Source organism: Esox lucius, chromosome 16 (assembly GCF_011004845.1).
Source record: "Esox lucius isolate fEsoLuc1 chromosome 16, fEsoLuc1.pri, whole genome shotgun sequence".
Taxonomy (NCBI): Eukaryota; Metazoa; Chordata; class Actinopteri; order Esociformes; family Esocidae; genus Esox; species Esox lucius.
In genome coordinates this window covers 26099556-26113276 of record NC_047584.1, presented here as the reverse complement: position 1 = coordinate 26113276, position 13721 = coordinate 26099556, and the positions used below count along the sequence as shown (strand labels likewise).

Below are 13721 nucleotides of genomic sequence, written 5' to 3'. Positions count from 1 at the left end.
TACTGGCCTTGGTAAGCATATACGGTTAACGCAATTAAGGGAAGGTCAGTACCCCGGCTGGGAGAACTGAGAGGCTACTGGTTTGTTTGGAGGCAAAGAACTGGTCTGTTCGGAGGCCTTTTGAATTGTATTGTTTTAAGTTGAGGCATGCCTGTTGGTCTGTTTCCCCATGTCGTCATTTTTGCAATCATCTGAACAAATAATAATTTGCTTGGACTAGGATATTCAGACGGAGCCGGGGCCCGGCAATGCTGACGTACATTTAAACCTGGCCACACTCAAGTCCCACACGCGTCAGATTATGTCGCCGACCATCAAGCTGGGCCTAAGACCCCCACACATATGAACGGTGATTCTGGCGGATGGACAGAATGTGTTTCACCAGGTGTCCATTCAGGCCGGAGGACGCAGCTGGTTCGTTTTTGTGGGTAAGAAAGCAGGAGTTCACGCGATCTCATCACGTCAAAACATATTTGCAAAAGTGGAGTCACACGCACACTGGCACACGCCTAGGCGCGCACGCGCACACACACACACACACACACACACACTCCATTTGCTTCATTGTTCCTCACACTGTACCTATTCAAAATCCATCAATTTGCCCGTGTGCAATAAATTTGATTTATTAAGTGCACTGTGAGAAAACTCAAAGAGAAGCCATGACACCAACTCTTCTGGAGGATTTACTGCAGCTGGGATGTGGTGAGTCGTTGATTGAGCAGCAGACTGAGTGTTAATGAGATGGAGATTGGAAACGCATCGTTCAGGAGTACAGAAGAACACAGAATAAACCCCACACACCTCTCTATAAATCAACTGCTCCTGTCAAACACTTACCCAAAACCCTTTGCGCTCCATTTGAGGAGCACTAGCACTGAGATCTGCTCTGCAATCATGTAATGCAAAGTGTAAACACACACTCAGGATAAGACAAAACAACGGATCACGACGTGCTCTAAATAGAGTTGGATAGCATCGGCATGCTGCTTGAACTGGTTACATCTCCATTGAGCCTTTGAGTCTTTAATGTGATTGATTGATGCTCATAAAATGGCGGGTGGGAGATGGGGGCGGGCCCAGGCACATATGGAGTCGGTCTTGTGTCTCGTAGATAGATTTCTCTACACAGAGGAACAGCTGTGTGCCATTGTACTGTGGTTTCACAGCTCCAGTGTGTGTGTGTGTGTGTGAGTGAGAGAGAGAGAGAGAGAATGACGAAAACTCTAACAATACCACAGCATTCCTCATCCCTCTGCCCTGGCTCATCTTCCCTCACACACACACACAGCCACAGACACACACAGCCACAGACACACACAGCCACAGACACACATACACACACAGCCAGACATGCACACAAACAGCCATAGGAACACACATACACACTGCCACAGACGCGCGCACACAAACACACGCACAGCCATAGACACACACACACAGCCATAGACACACACACACAGCCATAGACACACACACACAGCCATAGACACACACACACACACACACACACACACACTCTGCCATGCGCGCACACACACACACAGCCAAACACACACACACAGCCATAGACACACACACACACACACACACAGCCATAGATACGCACACTGCCATGCGCGCACACACACACAGCCAAACACACACACACACACACACACACTCACACACACACACCCCAAGTCAGCTCATCCAACAGCCATCCACATGCAGTATAGTCACCGACCCTAAACCTCAGCTCCCCCCTACAGAGAACGCTCCTATGGGACTGGATCCCGTCCAACAATCACAGAATCTTTCAATGGCCGCATGCTTGCTCTGCCCCATCCAAAACACACAACCATGACGTTACAGTGATCAGGAGCCCAGCGTCCATTCATATCTACCGCATTCCAACAATGACACTCCTGGATCTTAATTCTGGGCACTCACGCAAACCCTGTCATAATGACCCGGTTAATTACAGGGTCAGAGGCGAACGAGCGCCAATCAGCGTGGGAGGAACACAGCCAACCATACATTCTTCGGAGGTGAGTGCAGTACAATGGCCAACCATAAACTTCAACACAACGAGAGCTCAGTGTCGTGACACAGATACCGACCAGGGGCACACATTGTACCTGCTTAAACACTTTGACGGTTGACTGTAAATGCATACTGAATACACCTTAAGTCTTCATACGGCAAATTATCTGTTTTTTGTTGGTGTCAGTGATTTATGCAAACCCACACGCACCCTTGTAAGTGTTAACTCTCACATTAAATACGGATTTGCAGTGTGGAGTCATGACTGGCTGGGGAGGCAGCCGGCTGGCATGGGGGAGTCCCAGCATCACGTCTTCACCAGAGGGAGATAGACCTTAGGTGAAAACTGACAGACGTACATCAGGACACAGGCCGACAACAAGACTTTTCCCACTGGTCTCCCTTTTGTCTCCATTCTGTGCCTGTACGACCACAGATAGGAAGGGAACCAGGCAGCCGACAGGATTTACACATTTGAGACATCAGGTCGTCAATTCCACTCTGCGAAGGAGTAGGGAGCTCAGTGCCCAGGCAGTGGAAGCTTATGAAGCCATATGGAACTGAGCCGACGTTCTGACGATTTCCTCACTGACGGAACATTGAAACTCAAATCAGAAAAGTAAAACATTTTACAGAGTGGCCAAAATGTTTATGCTTCACCCGTTTGCCGAAGATAACAGGTGTTGTTATTGCAATTCAGATTAGGCGTTATTTAACAGAAACCTGGTTAAATGAGTCAACACTGCCCAATAGGATTCTGCCCACCCAACCCACTAGCCTCACATTGGAAACTAGGTGAGTTGACATCTTTTGTATAAGTATCAAACAGGACTGATACGAATCACGACACACACCGACAGAGAGAAACAGAAACACCGTTCGTATGCTATACAGGAGTTTCTCTCACATCTCTCACTAACCAAGAGTCTTCTTTTAAGCGAAAACACAAGAATCAGCAAGATATTACTACATGCTGTACATCTAATTAATAAATAATGTATTAGGAACTCTCATAATTAGATTTTTCTATATAACTTCTCAGAGCCTGAAATCCCCATTAATTTTGCACCAAGGTGAAAGCACTTTGCCAGCAATATTGCTTTGAAAAGAGAAGAAGCTAGACTTGTGAATACAAGGTAGATGGCATAGAAAAGTTGGAGGTCTTGCCTGTAACCAGCACACATAAAGCTCTGCTTTCTACCACACTTCCTCGCTCAGGGACACATACCACACACATTCAAACAGGCTCCTTTCACCTGCACACACAAACACACAGACACACACACAGCAACGTGCAAAACACACACACATCTGAGAGCGATCTCCTTGGGGAAAAGCTCAATTTCGCCCGGCTTGCGTTGGATAATGGCTTCCAGCATTATGGATCATCCTGAATACACTTGTGCACACACAGAAACAATTACTCTCTCCACACCGTGAGCAGATAATTACACCTTTAACGCTGGAGATCAGGATAGGAATTCAATCCCGATTTAAACCAGACTGCTAATTAAAACATCTGCTACCAATACAGATCAATCATAGGCTAAGTGTTTGGATTAACAGGACAGTCAACAGTTTGGTTGCATACATTTGTCTGTACTCTATAGTGAATGTTTTTAATTGCCTACATTAGGGCTCTGAAGTCCCCAAAATGGTTTTCCAGTCTAAATTTGGAGCACCAGGGAAACAAAAATGTTAACCAACTTTGAGGAATCTAACCATGAAGAACAATCACAACTCAAAACTATTTTTCTATTCGGACATAAAGCAAAAAAACATGCCATTGAGGCATGATTACAGTTTGTCAGCATCAGGAGCAAAAATAGCACAACAGAGTTTGTTATAGTTGATGCTCCCAATGTTTAAGAAAACCTAGCCCCTCTTATCAACATCAATAGGATGGCACGCTCCTCATGTACCTGCAGTATAGGGAAATCAGAACGCATTAAAGGGATACAAGTTTCCTGGTTAGTGAGTAACATGGATGAAAGGGGACAAATCCATGGAAGGACAAGTCTACATGACGAGTCTACAACACACATCGGGTGATGCAACACATTCATAACGAAGTAATCAGTGTGGGGGTCTCTCTCTGTGTGAGGGTCTCTCTCTGTGTGAGGGTCTCTCTCTGTGTGGGGGTCTCTCTCTGTGTGGGGGTCTCTCTGGCGGAACGCTCGCACATTACCTCAACAGGTAAAAGGTATTGTTAATCAAAACGAGACACCCACCCCTAAAACAGTGGGTTATTCTATTGAACTCCTCAAGGATACATTTCATGTCATATTAATCCATCTCGGCAGGCTGGAAGTCTGACACAGACACGGCTGTTAAATCAATCTCTGTATATTTCATACATGCTTCAACACACACACACACACACACACACACACACCTCACTGTCATTACAAAATACTTGAAGGACTTTAAGAAAGAAGCAGCCAGCCTCTGGTCCTTCCACTGAGCCCAGCTCGACCTCTCCTGCCTTGTTATGGCCCAAGGCTATCAACAGCCAGCAAGTCAGTGTGCGGCTGATATAACACACAACTGAAGAAGAAGATCTAGCTTCTATCTCTAAGCGCAGAGGCACAGAGAGTCACAATGTGCTGAGCGCTCTCCACTCCCCTCCGAACACCTCAGGCCATGTCATTAAACAGTTTAACTGGGGTGGAGGTCTCTCTCTCCCTCGTTCTCTCTCTCACTTTATCTATCTGCCTCTGCCGGCCTGAAGCGGATTTAGAACAATTTCACACACTCAACGTACAGTATCATGGAATATGTACAGAATTCGGAGACTGTATGGAGACAGAGAGGCACGTTTTTTCTCTCCATTGAAACGTATGAGTAACGGCACAGCTGAGTAGATTTCTGAATCTTCCCTCATAAAACTACAAGGACCTGTAGCCTACGATATTCAAATTCAGTAAGCTCATATTGCCGCCCAGTCCTGTGAGTACAGTATCTGCACCGTGTTTGAGGAGCCCTCTGATGTTGTTCATGGCACGCATGTCATCCTACGATGTGCCACTGTACCTTTGTAGAGGTTTTTGGGGGTCTGACAGGTGTGTCCACAGTCATTGGAGCAACACTTCTTGACGGTGGAGCATTCCCCGTCCTCCTCACAGCTCTCCACGCAGGCGGCCGCAAAGCCACTGGCCTTGTCGGGGGCCGGGCAGTCCCCCTGCTTCACGCCCTCCACGGACTTCAGGAACTCGCAGCTCGTCAGGCACTCGTAGTGCTTCTTCGGAAAGAGGGGCTGGAGGGAAAAGGGCACGGTGGAAGTAGGTGAGGTGAGGTAACGAGGGAGAGGAGGAAGAGGAGGCGGGAGGAAAAGGGGATGGGACGAGGGGAGGGGCATGGGACGAGGGGAGGGGCATGGGACGAGGGGAAGCAAGAGGGATGTGGGGGGTAGGGTGGGAGTTTATGGGAGGTGGGGGGGGGGTGGGTGATGGGAGGTTAGGTGTGAGTAGGAGGAAGGGGGTGGGTAGAGGGGGAGGGGGGTGGGAGGAAGAGGAGGAGGCAGACGGGAGGAAAGCAGAGAGGAATAATGTCAGATGAATTGTGGCGTTCTGTGTGCCAGGCCTTAAACAGGCAGGTCAGTTAGCTAACAGGGGTTGTCCTGTTTACATTGGGCCTGATGACTCATTTGAGTGGTGAGTAAGTAGAACAGCTCTGATTTAATCTTAGTGCCATTACTTTACACTTCATTACAGTAGACAGAGAAAAAATAAAAAGTCCCCACTTCACAGACTGACGCTCTTCGTGCCCTCAGAGTTTCCCTTATTTGCCCACCCCATAGGGAGTCCTCAAACTCTGAGAGTCAGAAGGCGGTGGCAGTGGTGACATATGTACCTCGCATAAGTCCTGGCACTGGTTTTCCTTCAGGTCCCAGAATTCCTTGCAGGGTTCCAGGCACTGGGAAAGGGAGAAGAGTGTCAGTGCTTCAAAGAGCCAGGCACATCAAAGAGCTCAGAGAGGGTTGGCGCTCTCTCTCTCTCTCTCTCTCTCAGAGCGCCAATCACCTCACTCTGCCAATTCCACGGCACACACCACAATCAGCAGTCACTCCTCTGTGACAGATGCTCCACATACCTTCAAAGAACATCAAAACATTTCAACAAAAGGACACAACAGGCCGTGGGGGATTTGATTCAGAATAGAGCATAAGAGCATATATGGACACCGTGAATCCCTTCAAAAACTGGGATTTCTTTGTGTTGGGCTCTTCTGCCCTTGACAAATTCCTTTAAGAAAAAATGTAATGCCTCAACATACACACACACCCCCCCCCCCCGTCCCCCCAACCTCCCTTCAAAAGCCCCTCACCCTCTTTTCCCTCCTCATGCCTGGACCTGATACTGTCTGGCGCTATCTCCCACTCATGCTTTCCCTCCACTCCCTGTTTCCTCAACCCTCTCCCTCTCCACGAACCACTTCCAGTTGTACACAGAGAGAGTGGTTAATGGATGATGCACTCAGTTAAAATGTTCTTGGGATTCCCTTGTCAAACACGTGGAACTTATTTACTGGATGTTTGGCGTCGGCACCGGATCAAAGATCTTAGTAGCAACTGCAGCGCAAGTCATTTAGCCATACATATCGGATGAAGAATTGAAAACTAAAATACACCAATAACTGTCAGATTCCTCGTGCTGTAAAGACAACAGCTCACCCTCAACAAATCAAACTCAATAAGGCAAAATGTAATAAAACATGACAAGTTCACGAACGTCCAAGGGAATCAGGCTTCGGATGGCACCGCAGCAAAAGGGGAACCCGTTCAGAAGCTCAGAGGGGATAGAGTGGCTCTGGGTTGATGTGTTCCCTGTGCTGCTTGCTAGCCACTACAGTGTAACCAGTTATACAACCAGAGTTAGAAGGAGCCTCCTACAGAGGAATCGCTGCTGGGCTGCTGCTTCTGTAAAGCCACTGGGTCGGACCCAAACCACAGCGGCCAGAGGCCTGTCAGAGACAGTCATTCAGGCTCATTCAATGTAGAGCCTCTGCTCAGCTCCAACACAAAGACGCAGCAGCTAACTGTCAACAGACTCCACCACCGCATTCCTCGTATGGGAATGTCCAATATGTCGGTCGGTGGGGAGGATCATCTTTGGTAAATCAGAGACGGAGACCTTCTGTGAGTGAAGGACTAAGAGCAAGGGAATGTTCGTGAGATGAACTTTTGGCCAAGGACTTTTCACATTTCCTCGCTTCTGTGTCACAGAACATTGGAGATTAGATACTGAATACTGAGTCAGTCAGCCAGTCAGCCAGCCAGCCAGTCAGCCAGTCAGCCAGTCAGCCAGCCAGTCAGCCAGTCAGCCAGTCAGCCAGTCAGCCAGTCAGTCAGTCAGCCAGTCAGCCAGTCAGTCAGCCAGTCAGTCAGCCAGCCAGCCAGTCAGCCAGTCAGCCAGTCAGCCAGCCAGTCAGTCAGTCAGCCAGTCAGCCAGTCAGTCAGCCAGTCAGTCAGCCAGCCAGCCAGTCAGTCAGTCAGCCAGTCAGCCAGTCAGTCAGCCAGTCAGTCAGCCAGCCAGCCAGTCAGCCAGTCAGTCAGCCAGTCAGCCAGCCAGTCAGTCAGCCAGCCAGCCAGCCAGTCAGCCAGTCAGCCAGCCAGTCAGTCAGCCAGTCAGTCAGCCAGTCAGCCAGTCAGTCAGTCAGCCAGCCAGCCAGTCAGCCAGTCAGCCAGTCAGCCAGTCAGCCAGCCAGTCAGTCAGCCAGTCAGTCAGCCAGTCAGCCAGCCAGTCAGTCAGTCAGTGAGCATAAAGAAGAGTGTGTGCCCATGTTACACTGGTCGAAAGACTTGAATAACAATAGTGTCCATAAAGGCCACATTGATGTAAGAAATTACACATCTCAGTCGGGGAGCTGAAACTGTGTTTACGAGTCTTTAATTAGCTCATTAGCTGCCTCTGTCATTATTATGCCATTGCCAGTGAAACGTTTATTTGCTTTTTATTGAGTGAATAAGGACGGGCACATGAAGCGTAAACCCTGCTTCTGGTAGGAACACGGAGCAATCAGGGACCAGCACTCGGCTCGCCTGCCAGTTCTCAATTACATACTGTGGCCTCTCAGCACTCGGCTCGCCTGGTATCACCTTGTCCCGACTTCTGAGTGCCTGGATATTCAAGCGTTAAGGAGGGAGAAAGAGGGGGAGGACGTGGGAAGCGGCTATATTTTTTCCAGCAGATTCTGTATCCCCAAAAACCAAGTGCCATAACTGGACTTTGGGATGAATTCGCAGTGGGGTTGCAAAAAATACAGAGAAAAACCAAAATAACTTTTCAGAGGCCTTTAAGGCTGTTAGTGCAGATGTGAAACATCATCCAACTTGACTGCATTAAACCTGCATTCAAATTATAAGCCTAACATATTTCCAGTGGCATTGTACCAGACTAGCAGCCAGTAGCAGCACTAACAGGCAGTCTTCCTTCCAGAGGCACCAACCCGGGAACAATGAGGTGTTGAGGCAACGGCTTCTGCTTCAGCAGTCTTGAGGATCTAAAGGAACCTCAGCTGGCAGACACAGCACATGGCAAAACCCTGAAATCCCCTCTACAAATCACTGAACATACACACGTAAGCTGCAGGATCAAGCCAATTCTCCCATTGAAAGATCTTGTGCACATAGAAATGGATGCATTCCATGGGGGGGGGGGGGGTCAGGTTTATCACAAATGGATCTGTTAGGGAAAGTGAAAACGGATTGAAGCTTGCATTTAAAATGCTTGAGCTCATGTGTCAAGGAAACAGGAAATATGATGGCATACCACGCAACGTACGTTAGACCTGGCATGTTTATGCATGAACCCTATCCCTTTGACATTTGGACAAAAAAAAATAAAAGACAGAATAAAAACAACAATGCTGTGATAAGAGTGCATCCTAAGGATTTCAGCCCTTTGACAGTCTCTGTCAGGGAGGGATTGGAGATCGTAAAAGAAGATCCACATTTGAGCTGGATATATCCACAGGTGTGCTGATAACTAACTAATCTGTCAGTGTTCCTCAACCGGCCACACCCTCCGACCTGATATTTCAGTAGGACCAGCGAAAACAGATGTTTTACCAAAACAAACAGCACACGCTCTGTAATTACAAAGGTAACTCTCATCAGTCTACGCGCAGAGTCTTATTGACACTAGCTGAATAGAACCCCCACTGCCGCCGGTCTTTAACGTGGGTTTAAAACCAACAGTTCTGCACTCCGCCGTGACAACACACGGACGGGTGGCCTGGTTAGGACTGGCGTAATGTTGGAAAAACAACACCCAATCAGATTGCTCCATTATGCGCACACATATTTACAAAACAAGTTTTGTTACTGAGCGATGTTGAACGGAACGCTTTTCACGCCCAGATGTAAACGCTGGCTGTCGGTTAGCGGCTGGCTGTAGCGGTCTACCGACAAAAGCATTCGAGCTCCACACTCTCCCTTTCGTGTCGTTATCGTCCACCCCCCCCCCCCCCCCCGAAAAGTGACACATTCTGCATGGCTAAGTAGCGCCAGCCATGGGCCCTTTCACGCCGTAATAAAATGCAGCAGTTGTCGCACTGGGGAGCGCTGAAAGACTTTCTGTGGGGCCCATGTGAGAGTCAGGGCCTGAATGGCTGCCAATGCCACAGCACTGTCCTCACTTTGTCACGGAGGAGAGGGAGAGGGGCTAGGAGATGACAGGGAGTGTGGGGGCGGACCCAACTGTTTGTGTGTGTGTCCTAGAACTTTCCCCGGGCTGCGGGCCACCAGAGGCGCAGGGCACTGGTTATCTCAGCCCATCCCTTGCCAACGGGGACAGCTGGAACAACATCAACCCTGAGAAAATGTATTGTCCGAAATGTCACAGAGAGGGTCTTGCTTCAGTTAATGAAGCGTGAAACGCTACCAGTGGACATTGCCCTGGGCTTCACAACGCGCACCGCGGACATAAAAGGAAACATCATTCATACTAATCACGCGGCAGACATTTTCCCATACTGCCCGAGAATATTTGGTCAATTACGGGGGGGGATTTAGAAGAGATGTGTGTGGCTTTCTGATGGCAGGCTATGATTCATTACCTTACATTTTGAACATTCTGAAATCTGTGAAATAAACATCATATTTCTACACGCCGCACAGCCAATGCGATGCCCATCGATCCTCGTAAACTATGAAGTTGACTATAAAGTCTCAGTCCCACTGAATACCGAACATCACCAGGCTCCTTATGTTTTCCATTTACACCCCATTAAGTGAAAGGAAAATGTCTGGGGCCAGTAGAAACTATCGATCGTCGCCCAGAAGTTCGGTGTCAGGTTGGTGAGATGAGGAAGTGCGAGCGGGAATATTTATGTCTGGAGGCCCGAGAGGCAGCAGCGCCGAAGCAGGAGGGACCGTACTCCTCTGGGAGAGAATGATACGGAGGGCATCTCTCTTTTTGATCACATGCTGTAAATCTCCCCTCCTATCTCAGTGAGTTATGGTCCTTTTCTGCTGCCCTGGCGCTTTTCAAGTACACCACCGGGCAATTACTCCAGTTGTAGCGGCACTCGGAAGGAGCGCCACTCATATTAATCGACCCACACAGGAGCTACAGTTAGTCACCAGGGCCTCCTCTTGTACTGGGGTTAAAGAACTCTCCCTTCATATCCCTCCCTCTCTCCCTTGTCCCCCCTCCCTATCCCTCCCTCTTTCTCTCCCTCCCCTATCTCTCCCTTCATTTCTGTCCCCCATCACTCCCTCCCTTTTCTCCTCTCCCCGTCTCAGTGGAGCTGCCACGAGCACCATTACTCCTCATGGTTCTCCTGTCTCGTCTACGCACCCGCTCATTCTTATTCATGGCAGAAGGCCCGACTTCAAACTGCATTAGAGAATTCAAAGTCAGCTTGATTTCCATGCAAATCCATATTCAAGTCAAGGGTTTTTTATTTCAACCCTGTCCCAGAAAACATTGAAAATGTGCATTTCGTGACATATTTCAAATGAAAGAATTACAGTTGTACATCTGGTGAGGAGTTGCCTGTCGGCTGATGTTCACTGGGAGTACGAAAACAAGCCGAGGTCAACACATCAGTTGTCAAAACATATTTCACTGAGTGGCAGGGGTTCTGAAACCCTCATGCTCTAAAGGCTTCAAACAGGTATTTGACTTGTCATTAACTCAAACAGGACTGTAGAAATGTTGCGGAATATATCTGTCCGGAGTGATTTGTTCTACTGTATTCTACTGGGCACCTTCGTTCAGGGGATCGTGAGAGGATGGGGCGTGGTTGTGTGTCAGGCTCTGAGGTTGGGTTGCTCCCTCTCTCTGCTCGCAGTAAACCAACGCAGCTGAATGTTCAGCAATGCAACCAGGGCATGCCATCGCTGTTGTGTGTGTGTGTGTGTGTGTGTGTGAGTGGGTTAGGCATGTCAAGGTTTGAGAAGAAGACAGATTAACTGAAGTGCTCCAACTTGAAACATGATTCCACACCTCCCTCCTCCCAAGCTCGCACACGCACACATAAACACACAAACACATGATGAACACACACCTTTCATCGCAATTCAAGTCCTGGTTTGACTCAAGACGACTCGGGACTTCAAAAGCCTTGACATTGGTTTGTGTTGGATCCGATACTTACCATGGATTACATGAGTCATGTCACCATACGCCCTATCATAGGTTCACAGCCCAGAGCGAGGATCACACAGACACAGCCCTTCCTCACAGCCTGAGAAAAAACAGCCTTTACATCCCACTCTTTTCCTATGGAGTGCATCCGCTCCTTCCACAAGGCCCTTTGTTGTTGTTGTGGGTTTTTTTTCCTGTTTTTATCTCGGATTTGTTCCAAAACTCTTTTATAAACTACTTTTCATCTACCGTTTGCTGTCAATCATAAGCTGTCAAATTATTCTTTTAAAGACAATGTTCCCGGGATACTTCTGAAGCTCATACACTACAGTTATTAACGGGCTAATAACAATGATAAGTAGGAACGAATGTCAAGCAAGGGAACGTATGCTTTATCGATGTTATTAGACTCAGATTACAATATATGCCAACTTCCAAATACTATACTGACTTAAAAGGGAAGAAGTTCTAAAACACGAATATCATTATCCATCCAATGTTTTCAAACCGACAAATATTAAACTGCGCTGCAGCTCTAACAGGCTGAACTTCAGATGGTTGAAGACTATTCTCTTCGTCAATAGAGAAGTGGGAAACTGCATCCTAGCAGGTGGTATCGCAGACATTCTTTGAGTTTCACTTTAATTATTAATTTAAATGCGGTTGAAGGGAACAGACAACAAAGAGCCTTGGAGGAATATGCTGCCAGAAAGAGAGAAGGGGAAAATGGGGGAGGAGAAGGGGGTGTTCATGCATTATACATGTAGCCCACAATCAGAGGTGCCTGCTTTATTTATGAGCTTAAAAAACACCCAGCCAGGATCGGGGCTTTGCCGGTCTCCTGACGAACCAACACCAGTTCACTTGATACTTCATGACTCTGACATTACACCCATAACACCCACCCAACCAATCACACCATCCCAGCCGCCAGCATAGAACTTCTGAAAAATACACGCCAACAAAGTGGCCACATCAAATATGACTTCTTCCAATCTGCCCGCTTGGTAGTGCTGTCACATTAATGCCACCAGCAGGACAGACATGAAGTGGAAATTACAGTGGCTGGTAACGTGAGCCTCACTTATCACCTTTCTCAGGGCTCGGTTTACATGTCGTGACCATTAGACTCAACAGGAAGTCTCCATCGGATGGGGTCAGATGGGTGATAAAGACGTCCATTTGTCCTTGTCAATGGGCTGCCGTGGCGTTGGCCTGGGAAAAACCTGCCCCCCCCATCCCACGCCACTTTTCTTAACGTCCCATCTGATTTACTGTACTCTAAGCTCTCCCTCATTGGAGTGACGACAGGGACCACATCATCGTCCTGTGATGGATAGATTAAAGCCGAGCGTAGAATGGGAGTTTCCCAGCATCCCAGTCATTTGCGAAGGGCTTGATCCCGACGCAAGATTTGGATAATCAGATCATATTTTCCTCACAGTAGAAGAGAGAAAAATCGTTTTTATTTTTTTGATATGGCCAACGCAGTTCGTGGTGAATTGGGGAGGTAGCGTCCAAATGAAATGCATTTGGGCTTGGCTAACGTGCTCCCGCTGTGTCTGTACATGCTACTTAATGGAATTGTGTCTGGTCCTGGAATAAGGGATTACAAATGAAACGTGGATGATTTGGAGCGTCTGGGATTCAGACCACCTTCCCTATCTAGGTCAGAAACATTTGCAACATGACAAGTCTTCAGAGGGAGTAACACTGACCTAATGGCATTCCACTGCTATCTCCTGTTGTTTATATGAGGTTAGAGAAACACTTCAAATCCACTAATCCCACTCAAGCAGTCCCCCGCTAACCTCTACAAACACTCCCAAATGGGAGCGGTGTTCCCCTGGATAGTCTGCATTATTATCTCCACCAATGAGAATATTATTTTGAAGCACACAAAACCAGAATGTCACCGACAATGCCGTTACCCGCGGGGACACATGGCAATGTGAGAGGTCACTGGAATGTACCCAGCAGGGTGTGCGTCGGGAATAGACATTCCTCAGGACGCAACGGAGGATTTCTCAATTACAGAAATGTGCAGCCGTCGAAAATCCTAACAGTGCTAGGGCCTTTTCACATTATAACAGACAATTTAAA

General features: G+C 47.9%; 1 protein-coding gene across 1 annotated transcript in view; it reads right to left on the bottom strand.

Moving 5' to 3' along the window:
- LOC105016455 (anosmin-1) overlaps nucleotides 1-13721 on the bottom strand; it is a 40838-nt gene that overhangs the window by 12725 nt on the left and 14392 nt on the right. The window contains 2 exon segments of the mRNA XM_013137727.4: nucleotides 5059-5281; nucleotides 5878-5940. Coding sequence (XP_012993181.3) covers nucleotides 5059-5281; nucleotides 5878-5940 — 286 coding nt within the window.